The following is a 21,078-nucleotide window of genomic DNA, read 5'->3' on the forward strand; positions in this document are numbered from 1 at the left end:
TTATTTAGTGGAATTTTGCAGTGTATGGGTTGTAACATTTGCACACCTCTTACTCAGATTACAAAGGCTGCCTTACACGTACATCCAGTCAAAAGGCCCATAAAACCTAGTGGCACATATGTCAGAATCAATAGACTGTAGTCTTCTGAAGTTTGTGTCATAACTTTTCTAGCTTTTGGAGCACAGGTAATAGACATCAAGCCTGCTGGGTGTTGTATACATACAGTGAAACTCCACAATCCACTGGATTGCCTCATCCAGCACCACTCATGGGCTTCCTTTGGGCAGGGGACAAGGTGGCAACGTGATCGGTAAGCGGAAGCAGCAACAGCAGGAGACGGAGGCGGAACCGCCCCTTGCGGCTGCCCATTGACTGCTCCTCTAAGGGACAAAATTAGGAGGGTGTCTTATACATTGGGGGGTCGTATACATGGAAAAATATGGTAGCTTTGCTGAATTTCCTTGAGAATAGCCACACCTACCACTGGGGTTTGAATTTTGGTGAAAATAAAAGGCAGAGGAATGGCTCTTCTGCATCCAGACCACTCCTTAAAATTAGATACAAAAATTATTTTGAAATTCTCTGATCCTTCCAGGTAAATAGATAAAAGGAACAGGCTGTGATATGATAAAAAAGGAAAATTTTCTGTAATTTAAATTCTGGATTTAGTTGTAGATCAGAACATACACATTTATTTATTTAAAATATTTTTACCCCACCTTTTTCCTTGAAAAAGGACCCAAGGCAGCATACAAACAATGAAAGACAATATTTAAAGTTGAAACAATCTATATAAAACAGTGATTAACATCATTAAAAGACAATACTTAAAACTACAACCAATGAATAAGGAAGCATCTTACAACATTAGAAGGCAATATTAAGACAAAGATCAATAAATATACAAAAAATCATTCTGAGAAATGGAAAACACAACAATGGAAAACAGAAGTAGTACTAAAAATCCCATCAATGCAATTATGTATAACAGTCTTATCTAAAAATCACACACAGGTAGCTGGTTTACTTAGGGAAGGCTTGCCTGAAGAGAAAAGTCTTTGCCTGTTTGCAGAAGGATAGCAAACATGGGGCCAGTCTGGCCTCCTGTGGGAGGGAATTCCAGAGTCTGGGAGCAACTACGGAGAAGGCCCTCTCCCGTGTCCCCACCAAACATACCTGTGAAGGTGGTGGGACTGAGAAAGGCTTCTTCTAATGATCTTAACATTCGAACTGGCTCATAATGGGAGATAGTCTTTCAGATAGCTTGGCTGCTGCATTTTGGACCCATTGAAATTTCCTGACACTTTTCATCTGCAGCCCCACATAGAGAGAGTGCATTACATTAATCCAGCTGCGAAGTAACTAGGGCGTGTATCACAATGGCCAGATCGTATCTCCTGAGAAATGGATGTCGCTGGTGCACTGCATAGTTTTACTTGTACAAACTGTGCACCTGTTTTTTCAGTGGGAGTGTAATCCCATCCAGGACTGGCTGCATCCCTATTCCTTGACTTGCCTTTCCACTGACCAGGAGCACCTCTGTCTCATCTGGATTACGATTCTATTTATTCACCCTCACTGGGTTACATCGAGCTTCTTTTTTTTACACTGAGCTCCTTTTTTTGGTTTTGTTCGTTGGTATGTATTTCTACCTGCTGAAGTTTTGCCATCAGCTGTTTTTGCCAAAGTGACTTTAAAGAGAAAGCCAGACCCCTCTCCCCTGTCAGTCTTCCTTTGTTTAAGCAGTCTTCCCTGAGCCAGTTTTTATTAGAGAGTTGCCCATTGGGAGAGCATATGCTTTCAGCTATACAGGAATTGGCCTCCCTCTTCAGCGACGGTAAATAGGATCGGGTCGGGAATGACTGATAGACCCACCCTGCCTTGTGCTTTAGGATTAGGGAAGAACTGCAGAAGCGGCACCTTTGGCAGCGTCTATTAAACTGGGGTTTGGGCACTGCACAGCACCACCTCTCTTCAATCGCCCAGCACTAGCCTTGCCCAATAGCCAAGCAACATCGCCACAAATCCCTTCAAAGGAAAAAATATAGACTGCATAGGCACGCGTGCTCTCTCTCCATGCAGAACTTCGAACTTCTTCCCACCGAAACGTCGCGCATTAAGATTGCAGCCGGAGTTTTAAACGTTCTAAACTACGTCACTTTCTGTGCTTCCTCGCGCCACAGTTGCTGAGCGACGGACAGGGGGAAAAAAAGGACAAACACCTCATTGGTCGGCTCCCGTATTTATGTAAAGCTGGCCTCTGACGTTGCTCAGGAGTTTCCTGAATGGAGGCCAATTAGCCTCCTGCAGGAGCGCGAAGGCGCCGCGAGAGGGCGAGGTGTGTGTTTTTTTTCTCTCTCCCTTTTCATTAAATAGAAACGAGAGGAAGGGAAATAAGGCGACTCGTAGAGTCACCACCAATGGGCTGCTCCCGGAGTACCACGTGGCCAGACTTCGACCCAATCAAGACTCACTGGTTTCAGATTCAAACTGTCCCAATGGTGTGCATGTTGTGTTTGCCGGTCCCCGTGGAAACTGCCCGATGAGCGTTCTCCTATCGTGGCGGTCGATGGAAGCGCGACTTGTCGGGCCTGGGCCGTACCGGGCCACCCGGCTGGTAAGTGAACGGCGGGTCAGTCTGTTGCACCGCGACGGTCCTCCGAAGCTCAGGCTCCCTTTCCCTGGCAGCGCCTCTTTCCTTTCCCACTTAGTTCATGAGCATGGAGGGGCCACGCACTCTGTGCATGCACGGGCTGCGCTTTCCTCTTTGCCGGCTCTTCGCAGTCTCGCAACACACAGTTTGGGAACAGGAACTCTTTTTTTTTGGACTGTATCTCCCAGAATCCCCTGTTCAGGACGCCAGTGGCCTTACCGGCTGGAGGAGTCTGGGAGCTCTTGTGCAGAGAGGAAACTTCCACGTTCTGCTATGATGTTGCCGCAAGATATGAATGCCTGGAACTCTGGAAATTTTGGACAGGGATACTGGGGTTGCCCACTGGAGTCCCACAGGCCCGGCTAGTAATTCCGTTCTTTGTGGATGCTTTTATTTATTTAACTTATATTCTGCCCACACTACCCAAAGGTCTCTGGGCAACTACAACAATTAAAATACAATTCAAAAAAGATAATACAATTAAAATATGTACTCTTAAAAACTGCCATCAGGACCCACAGTTGCTACTATTTCAATTAAAAGCCTTCTGGAGCAGGAAGGTTTTGATCTGGTGCTGAAATGTCATCAGCGTCGGTGCCAGACGAATCTCAATTGGGATGGTGTTCCATAGTCTGGGGACAGCTGCCAAGAAGATCCTTTGTCTACAAGCCACCCCTCTTACCTCCTTGAGGGACGACTCTTTCAAAAGGGCCCCCTGGCCAGATCTTAACTGCCCGGTAGGTTCATATGGAAGGAGGCGGTCCTTCAGGTATCCAGGGTCCAAGCCGTTTAGGGCTTTATATGTCAAAACAAGCACTTTGAATTGGGCCCGGGCAGCAACTAGTAACCGATTTAATTTAATCAGAATCAGCTTGATATGTCCCCTAGCGGCCCCACCACTCACCAGCCACGCAGCTTGATTCTGGACCAGTTGCAGTTGCTAGACCGTCTTCAAAGGCAGCCCCATGTAGCGTGCATTGCAGTAATCTATATGAGATGTTACCAGTCCGTGTGTAACTATCATGAGACTCCGCTTGTCCAGGTAGGGCCGTAGCTGGTATAATTTCCGCAGCCGAAGGAAGGCACCCCTGGCCACCGAGTCCACCTGGGCTTCCAGACTGGGGTCCAGGAGCACCCCCAGGCTTGGGACCCTGTCCCTTAGGGGGAGTGTAACCCCATTCAGGGCAGGGAAATGGCCCTCCAGCCTGTCCGGCAAAGCACCCACTAACAGCACTTCCGTCTTGCCTGGATTGAGTTTCAATTTATTAACCCTCATTCAGTCCATTATCAGGTCCAGACACGAGTTCAGCACAGAAACCACCTCGCCAGAATTTATGGAAAAGAGAGGTAGAGCTGAGTGTCGTCAGCATATTGCTGACTCAGCCCAAACCTCCTGATGACCTCTCCCAGTAGTTCCATGTAGATATTAAACAGCATGGGGGACAGTATCAAGCCCTGAGGAACTCCATGACATAAATGCCATGGGGCACAGCAACTGTCTCCCAGCACCACCCTCTGGACATGGTCAGCTAGGAAGGACCGGAACCACCGTAAAGTGGTGTCCCCAACTCCCAACCCAGCCAGCCTATCCAGAAGGACTCCATGGTCGATGGTGTCAAAAGCCATGGAGAGCTCCAGGAATATCAACAGGGTCACACTCCCCCTGTCTCTCTCCCAGCAGGGAGACCAAGGTAGTACAGGGCGACCAAGGCAGTCTCTGTACCAAAAGCCAGCCTGAACCCCATTTGAAATGGATCCAGAAAACTTGTTTCATCCAGCAGCGCCTGGAGTTGCCCAGCCACAACCTGCTCCAACACTTTGCCCAAATAAGGGAGGTTTGCCACTGGTTGGTAGTTAACTAGCAGCCTTGGGTCCAGGTTAGGCCTTTTTAGAAGTGGCCGAATTACCACTCCCTCTCTCAAAGAGGCTTTCACGGCCTCCTGGACCCAGGTGCGAACCCCCCTGGCAGATGTTCCATTTAGTCAAGATGGGCAAGGGTTGAGCAGAGTGGTGGTAGAACGGACAGATCCAAGCACCCTGCCCACATCCTCAGGTCTCAAAAATTGAAACTCATCCATTAATACTTGACCTAAGCACGGCACACTGGACACATCCTCTGATTCTGCAGTAACGGCGGAGTCCAACCCACTGTGAATCAGTGATTTTTCCCTCAAAATGAATGGCAAACTCATCACAGTGAGCTGATGAGCAGTCCGGGACCTTCACCGGATTTCCCGGTTGAAGAAGATCCCGGACCACCTGAAACAGCTCTGCTGGATGACATTCTGAAGAAGCAATACGGCTGGAGAAATATTGCCATTTCGCCAGGTGTATTGCCACGAAATAGGACCAATAATGGACTCCCAGTGGGATTTCCTCCACCTGCGCTCCAGCCACCTCCCCTCTCGCTTCATCTCCCGCAGTTCAGAAGTATACCAAGGAGCTGTCTGGGCTTTGCGTGCAGGGAGAGGGCGCTTAGGCGCAATCGTGTCAACCGCCCGGGTCATCTCCCTATTCCATAGGGTGATCTGAGCTTCGACAGGAGCACCGACCATATCAGACGGATAATCCCCCAGAGCATTCAGGAAACCATCCGGATCCATTAATCTCTGGGGGGGTGTCATCTTAATAGATCCCCCACCCTTGCAGAGGGAAGCAGCAGCTAATAGACTAAACTTGACCAGGAAGTGGTCTGACCATGACAATGGGGTCACAACCAGCCCCTCCACATCCAGACCACCACCTTCCAGTCCCGTTGAGAAAACCATGTCCAAGGTGTGGCCCTTCTCATGACACATTGAGACAGCCCTATGGTTGTCATGGCAGCCATGAAGTCCTGAGCTGCCCCAGTCAAGGCAGCCTCGGCATGGATGTTGAAGTCCCCCAGCACCAACAGCCTGGGAGTCCTCAACACCAGGTCCAAGCCTACCTCCTTCAGCTCAGGTAGGGAGACTGTTGGTACGCAGCAGGGTGGGCGGTACACCAACAGAATCCCTAATCTGTCTCGCAAGCCCAACACACAATACAGGCCATCTAGACCTCCTCTCAAAGAGATAGGAAGTCTGGTCAAGGAGCTAGAACTCCTATAGATTATAGTAACTCCCCCTCCCCGACCCTCCGAGCGACATTGGTGCTGGACCGAGTACGCAGGCGGACACAGCTGGGAGAGGGGGACACCACCCTCCTCTCCCACCCAGGTCTCAGTAATGCACGCCAGGTCAGCACCCTCATCCAGAATTACATCATGGATGAGGGCAGTCTTATTTTGTACTGACCTGGCGTTCATTAAGAGCACTGTGTGGCTCGATGGTTTGCTGATATGGTCACCTGATCTGGTTGGGGGTAGGACTAGAAGAGAGGATAGATGTAAGATATCTAACCTCTCTTCTTCTACGTGGGCATTTTCTGCCGACAACGCCATTCCTTCCGCTACCCAGCACCACCACTATATGCTGTGGTTCACTTGTTGTATCACATGGCAAATTCCTGGTCTTGCTTCTCAGAGGCGCATGAAAGGAACATTTTCTATATTCTGTCTGCAGTCAAAGGAAAGTGCTTTGCACCTTGTACCAGAGGTTGTCTCAGTGTCTAGCCCAGGTTTGCCTGTTCAGACAGACAGCAGCTCTACCTCCTTCTCTTAGCTGGCAGTGCTGAGGATTGAGCCCGGAATTTCCCACGTGCAAAGCATGGTCTCTGTTATTAAAATAGGACCCTGCCTAGGGCACGGCTGTGCTGGCACCATTCTGGGAAACATAGTTCAGAAATTAACTTTTCCAAGCTCTGGGCTCCTTCACAGTATTTGCACATTTTTCACACACGTGTGTGTGTGTGTGTGTGTGTGTTTGTTTGTTTGTTTGTTTGTTTGTTTGTTTGTTCTGTGCCATCAAGTTGGAACCAACTTATAACGACCCTAATAGTGCTTTCAAGGTGAGATATGTAAGAAATGGTTTTACCAGTTCCACACCCCTAGTGAACTTTGATAGTTGAGTGGAGATTTGAACCCTCTTCTACAGAATCCTAATCCATCAGTATATCCACTACACTGCACTGGGAATCTATAGAGTAGACCCACTGAATCATTGGGGATTTGGTTAGTCACCTCTTCCACAAGTTGCATTGAATTTTTGGGCATACTCTAGTTGTAAATTACTCTGCTAAGCAACAGGATTTCAAGCAGTTTGCCAAGCTGCAGCAAAAATTCTGGCTAGTCTGTTTGCCAGTCAGAATTAAATGTCTGCCCGCCATTTTTCTTGGCCCTTTGTTACCTGTGGGCTAAACCGCAGAAGCCTGTGCTGCAGGGTCAGAAGACCAAGCAGTCATAAGATCGAATCCACGTGGCGGAGTAAGCGCCCGTCACTTGTCCCAGCTCCCGCCAACCTAGGGGTTCGAAAGCATGCAAATGCGAGTAGATTAATAGGGACCACCTCGGTGGGAAGGTAACAGAGTTCCGTGTGTAATTCGCACTGGCCATGTGACCACGGAAGATTGTCTTCAGACAAAACGCTGGCTCTATGGCTTGGAAACGGGGATGAGCACCGCCCCCTAGAGTCGAACACGACTGGAGAAAAATTGTCAAGGGGAACCTTTACCTTTACCTTACTTGTTACCTGTATTTATGTAGTGCCAATGAAGAATTGAGAGGAAGACATCATGCACTGCTGGGGAGGAAACTTTGTCCCCTTACCACTGCCAGAACTGAGATACACACAAGTATGTAATTATATATTTATAATGTCTGTTACCTCAGAAATAGGCTTGGTCCAGAGACATCTGTGGCAGAATGAGGTAATAGTCATGAATGAACTGTACCACTTTAAACAGCATGTATGAGGAAGTTGTATTTTTCAGTGCTCTCGTATGTAAAACAACTCCCTGCAACCAAAAAAGCACAGCAGGAAATAGGGCTGAGGTAATTTAAAAAAAGAGAAGAAGTTATCCTGTCAATGCTCTGTAGGTGTACATTCTACTGTAAGGTAAAGGTTCCCCTTGACAAATTGTCCAGTCATGTCCGAGTCTAGGGGGTGGTGTTCATTCCTGTTTCCAAGCCATAGAGCCCGCGTTTGTCCATAGACAGTTTTCGTGGTCACGTGGCCAGCACAACTAGACACGGAACGCCATTACCTTCCCACCATGGTGGTACCTATTTATCTACTCGCATTTTTACATGCTTTCGAAATGCTAGATTGGCAGGAGCTGGGACAAGCGATGGGAGCTCACTCCGTCCCATGGATTCAAAATGCTGATCTTCTGACCTTGCAGCCCAGAGGCTTTGCAGTTTAACCTGCAGCGCCACCACATCCCTCTCACATTCTACTGTACAGTGCCACTTTGCTAAAACATGGAAATCATGGTCTGTGACTTCTGAAGGATGTTAAACGAGGGTCCTCTACCCTCTGCTTGCTAAATAAATAATTTCTGAAATTCTGGTTGGTGATTCTTCGCCATTTGTATTCATTTTTTTTTAAATTAGTCATTATGCCAAGCTCTGTGAAGCAGAATATGTGCTGTGACCTAGCCTGGGATTGGCCCTACTCCTACACAGAGAAATCTGAGGGAAGGAGCTGAACACACTCCCATACACCTTATCTTGCTGCATGCCGGAAATAATTCTGCCACAAATCTCAGTTGTAGAGTTGAGACCCAAGTTTGGGAAACACTGGACTAGATGGAGTAGTTGAGCAAATAGCAAGATCATTCAGGTTAATCTAAATAACCTATACAGAAGCCAGTTAAACCCCATGAAATTGATGTCCCAGACAAGAACTGTTGAACTTCTTTGTACAAAACTTTTTAAACAGATTAAATACATTGGCCGTTGCTTTGTATAGTAAGTTGTACTAGAGTAGATGCATTGAATCAGTGGGAATTTGGTGAATCAACATCTCCATAGATTCCATTAATTCAATTGGGCTTACTCTAGTTGCAATTTCCTGTCCTGGAATAAGTCACAGCTAGAGTAGGCCAGTTGAAATAATAGAATTTATAGAGCTGTTGACTCATCAAATCCCCACTAATGCAATACAGTACTTTCACAGTGCTAAGAAACAAGATTTCAGCCAATGCCTCATAATATAGAATTAGAATTTATAATCCCTCTTTAATGAGATCTTTGGACTCATTTTAAGTTATAGCTATCACCAGCTTTTTTTTAAAAAAAGTATTTTAATAATAAATACTAGAGATGGGGGTATTCATATATGAATATATTCATATACGAAATATTACGGACTTAAAAAAGGGCCAGCCCATCCACTCATGAGTCTGGCGGTGGCAGCCTTGCTCATCCTTCCCGTTGCTCCCAGAGCTCCACTCCATTCTTCCTTGCCTGCCCACTCCAGGCAGTGGGAGAGAGGACGAGTCTCCCTGCAAGGCTGCCGAATAGCCAGGCGAGTGGGAAAAGAGTGGAGCTCTGGGAGCAATGAAAAGATGAGCGAGGCTGCCACCACTGGATGCCTGAGTGGACAGGCGGGCTGCAGGGGCTGGTCCCTTGTTAAGTCCAGCTGAATGAGGATATTCATATTCATATATGAATATCCCCATCTCTAATAAATATATAAAAATATCTGATCCCAATTTTAAAACATTATTATTTTTTCGATGTTTGCTGTGGGTTTTCCGGGCTGTTTGGCCGTGTTCTTAAGGTTTTTCTTCCTAACGTTTCGCCAGTCTCTGTGGCCAGCATCTTCAGAGGAAAGGAGTAAGAACTCTGTCTGTTCTCTGTTGCAGTTTGTTGGGTAGTTGAGTATTTATAGCTGTGGGAACAGCTTTTGTCCTTTTCAGGAGATTGGGTGATTATGGTGATCAGCGTGTTTTTGTTGTGGGTGTATTGTTGTGATAAGAGGGAGATATGATCTGTCAATGTGATTGATGGGTGTTGTTAGCTGGAAAAAACGCACAACAACCATCAGATCCCAGCCGTGAAAGCCTTTGAGAATGCATATTTTTTTTCATCATTATGTTTTTTACTAATTTGTGTTGACTGTCAGGCTATATCGATGGTGCATAATATTCATTGACTTTGCACTGAGTAGTCAGTTCATCCTGTGGTGTACCTCCCCCATTACAGATCTAATAGTTTGTGTTTCTAATGACCAAATCAAACACTGTTAAGAACCCAAGAAGCGTATTCTCATATATAGCTATTGTTCCAGCTATAGCTTCATTTCTCTTCTTAGACATCCTCCTTCCTGCATACCCTTACTCGCCATGATAGCAGACATGTAGTCATCACTGGAGTAGGATACCATATCCCTAAAGGTCTCATTCAAGACACATTCTCTGATGTTCTGAGCCTTTCCAGATAATCTACCTTGTCCTCAAAGGAACAAGAAGTTAATCCCATGAAACAGTCACCCCCACCTTCTTTTCATGAGGCAAATAATCATGCATGTGATGATACTGTATCCTGAATATCTACCATATTCCTGCTGGGCTTCCACCTACATAGCTGTTTTTAAAATTAGGTTTTGAGTTCTTTATCTGAAAGTTGAAGGTACTGTTTGTTTCATCATGTTGCCCAACATGCGTGGATGCTTAACAGATATATCTGCTTAACTTCTTGTTATCTTGTCACTGGGTCTGAAGTGCTCCATCTCTGAGCTGCCTTGTACCTGTAGGTTAGACCTCTTGTATTTATTTTATGCAACTTATTTTTATTTATTTATTTATTTATTTATTTATTTATTTATTTATTTATTTATTTATTTATTTATCCTATATGCCGCCCACACTATCCAAAGGTCTCTGGGCGGCTTACAACAATTAAAGTACAATAAAAAGATAAGCCAATTAAAATATATACTCTAAAAATTGCCATCAGGACCCACCGTTGATATTATTTCAATTAAAAGCGGTACAATTGCTAGTTACAGCCTTTTGACATAGTTTCCGTGACTGTGTGGTTTGTTGTGACCAAGGAGAAGAACCTCCTGTCACCGAACCGTTAGCCTTTGACTAATAGGAAAGGGTACAGTATTTGGCGGGAAAGAGTGAAAATGTAAGAACTGCAAGTTCCCTGATTTTTTTAAAAAAATGAATGTAAAAATAAGATTTTTTCCCACTAGCTCTCCTGCCTGTTCTCTAGTTATTTCAAGTACCTGAGACAAGCAAGCAGGAGGATATGCCTTTTGTTGGTTTGCCTCTTTGCCTTCATGCTTTTGTTTCTTTCCTGCCTTCAGTGGAATGAGACCATTGAGCACTTTCGAGATGGAATGCCATTACGGAGACATCGTTGCCACTTCAAGAGCTATGACCGTTGCTTCACAGCTACAGAGGCAGTGGACTGGTTACACAGACTCCTGAGGCACAACCAAAATTTTAGCCCAGATGTTACTCGGGCTCAAACAGTTCAGCTCCTTAAAAAGTTCCTGAAGAATCATGTCATTGAAGATATAAAAGGAAGGTGGGGCAAAGAAGATTTTGAAGACAATGGTCACTTATATAGGTAAGTAATTGAAAACTAGGCCTGAAGAAAGGTTTGGCTGAAATACTTCAGATTTTCAAACTTCCTCTCCAGCTACTGATGAATACTTTCGACTTTCATAGCACCAGACCAATGTTTTGATATATGAAAATGTAACAAGATAATTACTAGGTACAGTTTCTATCACAGCATGTTGTAGCTTTTACCATAAATTTTCAGTCAATGTAATTTTATTTTTAACCACGCTGTACTAATAGACTTGTTCAGAAAATGAACCCAGTCTCCCACATGAGTCACTTGTTCTACCTTTTCCGTCATGGTTGTGAGGAGGAGTTAGAAGCCTTTGTTTTAGCCCAACTGCAGTGCAGCATATCTGTGCTGTTTCTTAACTATGGTTAATGAAAGCAAGCCAGCTTCATAAACTATGTTTTAAACTTGGCTTGGTTTTTTACTGATCATAGTTGAATTGGTCCAGATGTGAACAACACAACAAACTAATGAACTAATTTAAAATGATCTTTGAATGATTATAGGCAACAGTAGCTTGCAGCCTAAGTTGTTTTTCAGAACTGCTCACTTCTAACAAGCTTCCAGAAGGTATCAAAGATCCCAGGAAACTGTGTTATATGGAGCCATGCAATTAGTCCATCCATCCCAGTACTTTCTACTTAGACTCCATGGTCCTCAGTGTCTCAGGCAGAAGTTTTACTCAGGCTTCCTATGCAAGAGCCATTACCTTGGAGATACTGGGAATGGAATCTGAATGCTCTGCTACTACTCTATGGCCATTCTATCAGTGCAGGCTGTGTTTCTCATTCATAGGCATCCTTCAGTCTCGAGAGATTCTGGTAATATGCTCTGTATCGAGAAGTGTCCTCTCCAGAGCATAAAGCCTGGGAATAATAATAATAATACTTTATTGTCATTGTAAGTATATACACATACAACGAAATTCACAAAAGTAATATGGAGGATAGGCTGTTGCCCAAGCAGCAAATCCCCCCTCTCCACGTTGCTGAAATGGTCCAATGGCAAGGCAAGAGCCTATGCAACTGGTTCCAGCAACGTCGCAGGAGTTGGCAGAACGACACAAACTGCCTTCGGGACTCCAGCTCCGGATTTTGCCTCTAGGTTAACTCCTGAAGCCTTTTCCCTGAGTGAATATAGCCACAAGGCAGTGGAGGTTTGAAATCTGAGTTTTCCTTCTCCTAGATGGGCTGCATGGCCGGGTAGGTGGCTGACGAGCCCCACCTACCCGGCCTGCTGTCTAATAGTGTGGAAGTATGATCCGACCCTTAAAACTTTCCTGCTTTCCAGGTGTATGTAATGCTAATTGGCTTTCCTATTTACCATATTAGGATCAGAGATTGAGTCAGAGAATTTGAGGATTTCATACACCGTCAGGTGCGCGGTCCTGCCACACCCTCATTTAAGGAGGAAAGCCCCACCTCCTGGACCTAGGCCATGCGGTGGGGGGGAAAACAAAAGAAATCCCAGCAAAAACAAACTCTTCAGCAAAATGTCCATGCAGGCAAACCTGGTCTTTAGCCTCCTAGGGAAAAGGGCCCAGGTCCTGCCACACCCTCATTTAAGGAGGAAAGCCCCACCTCCTAGGGTTTCCATGGTCTTCAATTAAACATCATTTTCCAATTAAGCATCATTTCATGGTCTTCTCATTAACCATAATTTAAAGCAATACCTTTTGCATGTCTATGTGTGCACGTACACAGCTTAGGGTCAAACAAAACATTAAGGGGATGTATGTTAGAGTTAAGTCATTTCCCCTCCCACAAAGCAATTTCTTCATAGATAGAAGTCTCAACAGTCAGAATTTGTTTTTATAAGATATCGGGGAGAGGTGGAAGGTCTGTGCCATGGAGGTGTAGTGGAACATTTCCAGGTTAGAAGACAGACATCTAGACGTATAACGGAAACAGGAAATATGGGGTCTTAAGAGGGATTTTCATGAAAGCTGAGATTCTGTGCAATCTGTCGCTAGGCATTGATATAAACATTCCTGGTTCTGGGTATCTTGTAATTTGATGTGAGAGACTAGATCTGTTCTTTATAAACAATGCTGTCACTATCATATTTGTAAACATCCACTTGTATATTTGGAAACAACTGATACCATCAAAATATTATACATCAGTAATAGCCTCAAACACAAAGGCATCACCCAAAGGTAGCTAACTCGGGAACTGTTTCACTGTCACATTTGGGTCAAAAATCAAGGAGACACAGGCATGTGAGAAATTGCTGCACAGCGATGGTGAGAGTGGCCCCCAAAATGAGTTTAGTGACCTCCTTGGTCCCTGCTGCACCTCTTCCTGCCAGCCCAAATATTTTTTCAGTAGAAATTCCAGCAGTAATGGTTTTCCTTGTACACATGAATTTGCCTCCCTCCATCCCCCACAAGTTTTATAAGCCTACTCTAGACATGAAGTGTTATATTTCATGTTGTTCATTCCCATAAACTACTGGTGGAACACAATTCATGGGACCCACAAATTGCTCCAGAAGATTGTGGAGAGATTTTTGAGTCAATTTGGGGGCAGATGGGGGACAAGCAAGCAGAAGACTGCTCAGTTTTGGATGGCGCCTGGAAGTACTGTACTAGCACTGTGAACATTAGTAATTTGTTTTCTTGTGACAATTGCTATTAAATTTAAAAAAAACCCTCCATGTGTGAAGGCCATGTGGATGTAAAAGCCAAAGGGTTAGATCCAGACTTAGCCATACTTGGAGTAGATTCGTCATTAGTGCGACCTGAATAACTTGGATCCCACTGAATTCAAAGGGTCTGCTCTAAGTACCGTATTTGCCGGTATATAAGGTGACTGGGCGTATAAGACCCCCCCCAACATTCCCACTCAGAATGTAGAGTTTGTTATATACTTGCTGTATAAGACTACCCCCTCTTCCGCATGCGTAATTCTGCTTTGGCTGCATCATGGGGAGAGTTCCTTTTGCTCCTTTTGGTTCCTTTTCCGAGAGATCCAGGGTTTGCTGGAAGAAGGAACAGTAGAGAGGCGGCAGCCATTTTGGAGAGGCGGCAGCCATTTTGAGAGGCAGCAGCCATGTGGTCGCATCTCAAAATGGCTGCCACCTCTCTGCTGTTCCTGACAGTCAGCTGTTTGGCGCTAGAGTCAGGCTGTTCCCAGGCTAGGAGCAGGGCTCTACTTGGCCTTACTACCAGGTAAGTGACTTCGCTGGTAGAGAGGGAGGGTTTGCTGGACATGCACCCGGCGTACAAGATGACCCCCCCACTTGGAGGCATGTTTTTCAGGGCCAAAAAGTCATCTTGTTCACTGGCAAATACGGTATGTCTTAACCTAGAACCAACCCATAGTAGAATTTGGAGAAAGATACACGTGTTGAATTTTCTGTGGGTATTTTCAACCTTCAATGGAATGCACTGTTCACTAATGAACTTAAAGTGGCTGCATAAGCATGAACCAGGTAGTGTGGGAACAAAAGTATGATAATGTTCTTCTTTGCATAGGGAAGTGTAAAGGCATTCTCTGATCTGGCCTAAAGGTCTAGGAAAAAGATATGCAGATTACTAATTACTGACAGCTTAATAGCTGTTATTTTGTTTTGCAATTTTGTGGTTTTCTTTTGACAGTATTTCTTTTATCGCGTTGAGAGTACGCCACTTAAATATCTTCCAATTGGGACAGCAGGGTGTTTAATTTCTCTGCCACCATATTTGAAGCCCTGTCCAAAACATCAATTTTTAAAAAGAAGGCACACATTTTATACAACAGAGAACTAGAAGTACTGTCAATAGCATATTTTGTCCCCAGATTCCTAATTAATAATTACCGTATTTTTCCGTGTATACAATGAGACTTTTTTACTTGAATAATTAGACCAAAAATTGAGGGTCGTTTTATGTACGGCAGGTAGCCGCTTTCCCTGCCTTTTGCGAAGCCACAGAGTAAAGCAGCCGCGAAAGGGCAGCACATTTGCACCCCTTTGATCCTGAAGCAGCCATGAAAGGGCAGGAGGATCAAAGGGCCATGAGCGCGCTGCCCTTTCATGGCTGCTTTAACAATTTCCTAAGCTCTGCAGGGCTTAGGAAGCGGGAAACACCTCCGGGAAAGAGCGGGAGGATCAAAGGGGTGTGAGTGTGAAAATTTTCTAATTTGTGTGTTTGAAAAGGGGGGTCATCTTATACTTTGGGTCATCTTGTAAATGGGAAAATACGGTATATGTAGAGATGGCGCCACAGGTGCTGCATGTTCCCTTCCCCCACCTCCCTGGTTGGATCCCACACTCACTAGCCAGCGCACGTTCCTCTCCTCCTCTTTGGTTATTTGACCAGTCTCAGGAAGGAGCAAGGGCTTCCCTTTCCCGCCACCTTGTCTGAGTGGGTGATCAACCAAGGAGGCAGGACAGGCAAACCTGTGTTCCTGCGGGGGGAGGAGGAGAGGAGCATGCCCGACTGGGTAATTGGTCAGGGAGGCAGGGGAAGGGAATGTGCAACACTTATTTATTTATTAATTATTTGTTTGATTTATATACAGCCCATCTGGAAGCAAGGTTCACTCTGGGCAGTTTACAACAACTAGACAGAAACAATAAATAAGACTGCATTGATAAATTTAAAAGTATAAACGAAAATACCATAAAATACAGTGGAAGACATAGTGAAATACAGTACATTACATTAATTTAATTGCACTTTTCGTGCTGCGTGTATGAACTGGCACGAACTTCCAAACCAAGGTTCAAGCCCATCTCTAATTATATACTGTCAAGTCTGCCTTATAGTGACCCTTTGCAGGCTTTCCTGGGTCCACAGTACTCAGAAGTACTTTACCATTGCCACTTTCTGCTGGTGCCCTGTGTGTGTGCAGCCTGTAGAAGGCTACACAGGCTGATTCTTCTCCTAGGATGCACAGTGCAGAATCAAACTTCAAACTACCCAACTCACTGATCTATCCAGCCAGCACCACACCCCTGGATCTTTCATATTCCTCAACAGGGCAGATAATCTACTTCTTGGCCAGAATCTTGTTGCTAAGCGTAGTAAACCTCACTAGAGTAGGCCCATTGAATCAATGAAGATTTGGTGAATCAGCTCTTCTATAAGGTCTATTGATTCAAATAGGTCTCTTCTGTGAGTTACTATGCTAAAATAAGTTTATTTATTTTATTTTATTTTATTTATATCCTGCCTATCTGGTATATTGTACCAGTTGTGGTTAAGAGCAGGTCTGTTTGAGTTAATGGAACTTACAGAGGAGTTAACTCACCCCACGGATTCAATGGGCATACTGTAGCGCAATTTACTGTGCTAAGCAACAGGATATTTTCCAGTGTTTGTAAAAACTTGAGACATTATTAACAGCATGCAAAGATGTAGATTTTATGAAGAGTGTACTGGTTCATGGAAGGAAGCTTATAGGCTCTTTCTCTAAAATATTATTTTATGTTAGCTACATTGCTGTAAGTATAAGCTGAATTTTAAACTTCAACGATCTGGAACTTCCATACATGTTTTTTTTTTGTTACCTAAAATTTTTAATATTAACATTCTCCCTCCCCCCCCTCTCTGTATAAAAGGTGTGATTTATAGAATTGATATTGCTCATAATTTCCTATTCATGTATGTTCAGCAGCATTCCAGGATGACTGGAGGTGCCCCTAACCTAGCATCAGCAGTCTATCTTTTCATATTTGAAATCTCACAGATTAATTGTTTCCATTTTACAAATATTAAGATATATTCCCTGAAATAAGAAACTGGAGACTTTGTAAAAGACTTTCAAACGTAATTAAATATTTAACTTCACCCAAAGATGGTTTTCACATGCTATATATGTAAAAGCTAACATGAAATGCAATGAGGAATTATTGCACAGTCTTTAGTTGCGTTGCCGAGGCATGTTACTGTTTTCAAACAAGATTTAGCAATTAAGGTCTTGAGGGGGGGTGCTATCAGCTGATTAAGATAATGTAATAAGTAGCTTGATGCTGTAGGCAGGAAAGTTAATAACTGGTTTCTAGCATGAAGAGAAAAAATGTCCAAATTAACATGACGGGCGTGTTTCTCTATTTCACCATCATCTGCCCACGTGCGTCTTGACTTCTTGTAAAAGAAGACTCTTCCAGATTGACAATCCAGGTTTGTCAATTTTGTACACCTGGAGCTTTAAGCACTGAAAATAGTTGTGTGTGTTTACCGAGGTATTACGTTACCATGTTTTCACTACCTGAAAGTATTTATTTAATGATTACGTAACTTGCAGTATGATTCAAGATGTCATAATTGGTTGGGAAATAATAGATCCTCTTTGTTTGTGTAGTGTGTCATTTATGAAGCAATTTTATGTTCATATTAGAGCTCCAGGAATAGCTGTATGTTTTTGCCCTTCAGCAAATTTGGAGTGACAGATGTCAGATGTTCAAGCTGGATTTATAAAAGGAATAAAAGGAAGGAGCCATGTGTCCAGTAGAAAATACGAACGTAAGAATAGGTGATAGGTGATACTTTTATAGACCACTAATATATTTTTAAAAAATCATAAAATATGCAAGCTTTCATGGGTAAATCCCACTTCTTCAAAGCAAGTACCAAAACTCCAAATGTTTATAGCAAGATAGATTTTATCAAGAAAGTAGCTCTTAATGTCCAAAAGTTCTTGGTAAGATGGTTTTTGCCAAACATGTCTTTCTTAGATGTAAGTCAGGAAAGAGGCAGAAAGCCGTGAGGTTGTTGCTTTAAAGTTATGGCTAAGGCAGCTGTGAAATGGATTTCACACCCCAGTTCTTCAGACAAAGGGGCAAATGCCATGTGTGCAACCACACCTCCCTCTCCATTTGGCTGTTCTTTGAAACAGGTGTGTTTCTGCTTAGTCAGGGAGATGGGGTGGATGATGCAGAAAACCCATGTTCTCCATCTGTGTATCCTAGAAAAGGAAGAGGCACTAAGGATCATACTGCAAATATATGTTGACTACCATGGCATACCAATAATATTCATGATAATAAATTTGTGCTGTTGAAATTAAAGCTTTTAAATTGTGCAAATAATTAAAAGCTATAGATCATTCTAAAAGAAAGGAGGGTGTCTCAACATTTGATTTCTCTGATGAGTGTCCTATAGTCTGGCTAACTTTTAAAATAGCAGTAATAATTTTGGCTTTAAATTATTATGAATTATTTTAAAGTCAAACTTCTGCCTCAGCTGCTTTCTTAAGGAAACAATGAGTAATGTTCAGAATTGTCTTTTGCCTAGTTTAACATCAATTATATGTTTTTTTAAAAAGAAATCCTGTTGCTTAATATTATAAATTGCACTAGAGTAGGCCCCCTGAATTAGTCGGGATTTGGCAAGGGAGTTCCTCTCTAGTTTCTATTGATTCAAATGGGCCTACTGTAGTATGATTTATTAATACTCTGAGCAAAAGGATTTCAGTCAAAGATTAGCATTTTGCATGTCAGTATTGTAGAATGAACACATTTCTTGAAATATGCTTTCTTGTGATAGATACATGGAGTTTAAAATTGTGATTTTGAAGGTTTATCAGCCAAACAGTTTATTGTACATCTTCAAGACAGAATATATTTCAAGCTCCCTCTTGTGGACCACTGAATAATATCAGAGAGAGCCAAACCATATTCACTGCAAATGTACAGTAGTATTTTCGAAAATGTTGAAACTGAGGCTGCCCTACTTTGAACACAGCGCGAGAAGGCAGGATTCTTTGGAAAAGATAATAATGCTAGGAAAGGTGGAAGGCAGCAGGAAAAGAGTATGAAAAAATACATGATGGAGTGACTCCCTAAAGGAAATCACAGGTTTGTGTGTGTAAGACCTGAACAGGGCAACTGAGGACAGGATATTTGGGAGATCACTCATTCATGGGGTTGCCATAGGTCAGAGGCAACTTGACGACACATAACAGAAACAACAACAGTAGTTTTGACATTGCATGGAATAGACTTCAAATTCTAACACATACTGAACAGTTATTTATAGAGCAATTGAATGACGTTTCAACGATCTCATTTATTCTTAAAAATAATTACTTTATTATTCACCTCATTTTTGGAGAGAAAAAGATTAAATGTGTCAATTGAGGCTGTGTGGATCTAGTCTAAGGCAAGAGGCTGAGAGAAGTTGTAGTTTTAAGCTTTGTGAAGGGCACCAGGTGAAAGGATAACAATGTCTTCTAAAGTCAAAACATAACATTCTTTCTAATTACCTGCACTTGGTAAGGGGAACATATTTTTTTTGTTCATTAAAGGAATCAATGAATTAATGGCCCAGACTCCTTTTGGAGATTTACATTGGCATAAGTGTAATTGTGAAAGCCACAGTGGCGAATTGCCACCATTTAACAAATTGCCACCTGCATTCTAGGTTGTGGGCCAATTGTATGACCTAGCATATGACAAAGAATGCAAGTAGCATCTCATTAATTAGCAGAAGTTTGCTGTTGTGGTTTGTGTAAATCTCCAGTAGGATTCTGGGTAATGAACTAAGTACAGTCTTTTAAAAACATATTAGCTTCTGCCATTCCACCTAAATACAGTACACTCTCTGTGGGGCATTGCTCCTCCATGTATCTGTTGCCATTTGACTCTCTACATTAGCTCTCCCACTGTTAGAAAGAATGCATTTTGAAATAATATTAAAAATTAAAATAATCATTTTCAAGTCTAACCCTAATGAGAATCACCTTCTAGGTTAAGAAGGCCACTGTGTAAACATCTTGTAAGCAATCTTGTATGTATTGTGTGTATATACACATACTGTTTGTATGCATCAGACAATTGGATTGCAATGAGAAAAAAAAAGGAAAGTTTAGATAGCAGTCTGGAATTTGAGTAATGGCAACTGGACTTCTTATTAGGTTTTGCTACTCATCCAAGTAGCTTCTTCAGTCTGAGGGGAGTTGGTAGGAGACCTCTAGCAGATAGCAGTGTTTTCATCATCTTCAGAAGGTGAATTTCAAGATGGTTTTAAAGTGTTTCCTCTTTTAATTATTTTTTTTTTAGATTCCCTCCTTTCTCGCCACTAAAACCATATCCTAAACAATCTCCTTATCGAAAAGAAATTGTGAAATTCCCAAATTGGAATGATCTTGAAAGAGATACTTTCCAAGAAAACATTCCTGTGAAGCCCATTGTTTTGGTAAGATTTTTTTCTTGTACTGGTATTGCTTGTTATGGAATGTATGTATAGCCAAGGTTGTCCTCTTTTCTGCATTCATGTTTGAACTACACTGAGGAAACATAGTACCATTGGTTATGTGGAAGTTGTATTACTTTTATTTGCCAAGGCTATGTGCAAATATAATTATTTTATGAAGATATCCCATCCCTGGTCATCATAAGAATTTTTTAAAAAGCAACAGATGCAAAACAGAGGGACTGAGTCAGCCAGTAAAATGCCTAGACAAAATGAAAAAAAAAATTGAACTAGCGTCCAAGAAATTGATGTTTTGGTGCCCGTCATCTTTTAGTGGGCAAAGCATGTCATAAATGACGGTCCAGTCATTTATGATACACTTTATGTTCTTAAGTATTAGGCAAGCTGGTGTAGGGAGTTGTGCTCTTGTACAAATTCGACTGGATTGTTCTTCAGGCGTTTTTATCGAAACTTGCCCTTTTTGGATTGGGGTCACTATTTTATTGCTGCAGAATCACTGCTTTTATTAAATGAGATAAGAGTTGTTCCATTTCCCTTCCTTCTGCTGTAGAATTCTGAAATGTGGTTCAAACGTCACAGTATAGCCATTGGAGAAGTACCAGCATGCAAACTTGTACATCGCCGACAACTGACAGAGACAAATCTAGAAGAAATATGGAGATCCATGACACTGTCACAGTAAGCAAATCGTAGACACCCTTAACTTTCTAAGTTATTACAGTAAATAATAGCACCTTACCTAATAGGGTCGATTTAATTTAAATCAAACTGATTTAAATCAAAAAGGTTGGATTTTTTTTGACAATTTAAATCTCCAAGGACTGTTGATTTTT

The 21,078-nt window shown here is 42.9% G+C and overlaps 1 protein-coding gene across 1 annotated transcript in view; it reads left to right on the forward strand.

Annotated features, from left to right (window-relative positions):
• Positions 1–2,403: 2,403 nt before the first annotated feature.
• DEPDC1B (DEP domain containing 1B) overlaps positions 2,404–21,078 on the forward strand; it is a 41,282-nt gene continuing 22,607 nt past the window's right edge. The window contains exons 1-4 of the mRNA XM_072992723.2: positions 2,404–2,618; positions 10,832–11,097; positions 20,092–20,227; positions 20,796–20,923. Of these exons, the coding sequence (XP_072848824.2) occupies positions 2,544–2,618; positions 10,832–11,097; positions 20,092–20,227; positions 20,796–20,923 (605 nt within the window). The 5' untranslated portion in view covers positions 2,404–2,543. The remainder of the gene's footprint in view (positions 2,619–10,831; positions 11,098–20,091; positions 20,228–20,795; positions 20,924–21,078) is intronic.

This window comes from Pogona vitticeps, chromosome 2, assembly GCF_051106095.1.
Source record: "Pogona vitticeps strain Pit_001003342236 chromosome 2, PviZW2.1, whole genome shotgun sequence".
Taxonomy (NCBI): Eukaryota; Metazoa; Chordata; class Lepidosauria; order Squamata; family Agamidae; genus Pogona; species Pogona vitticeps.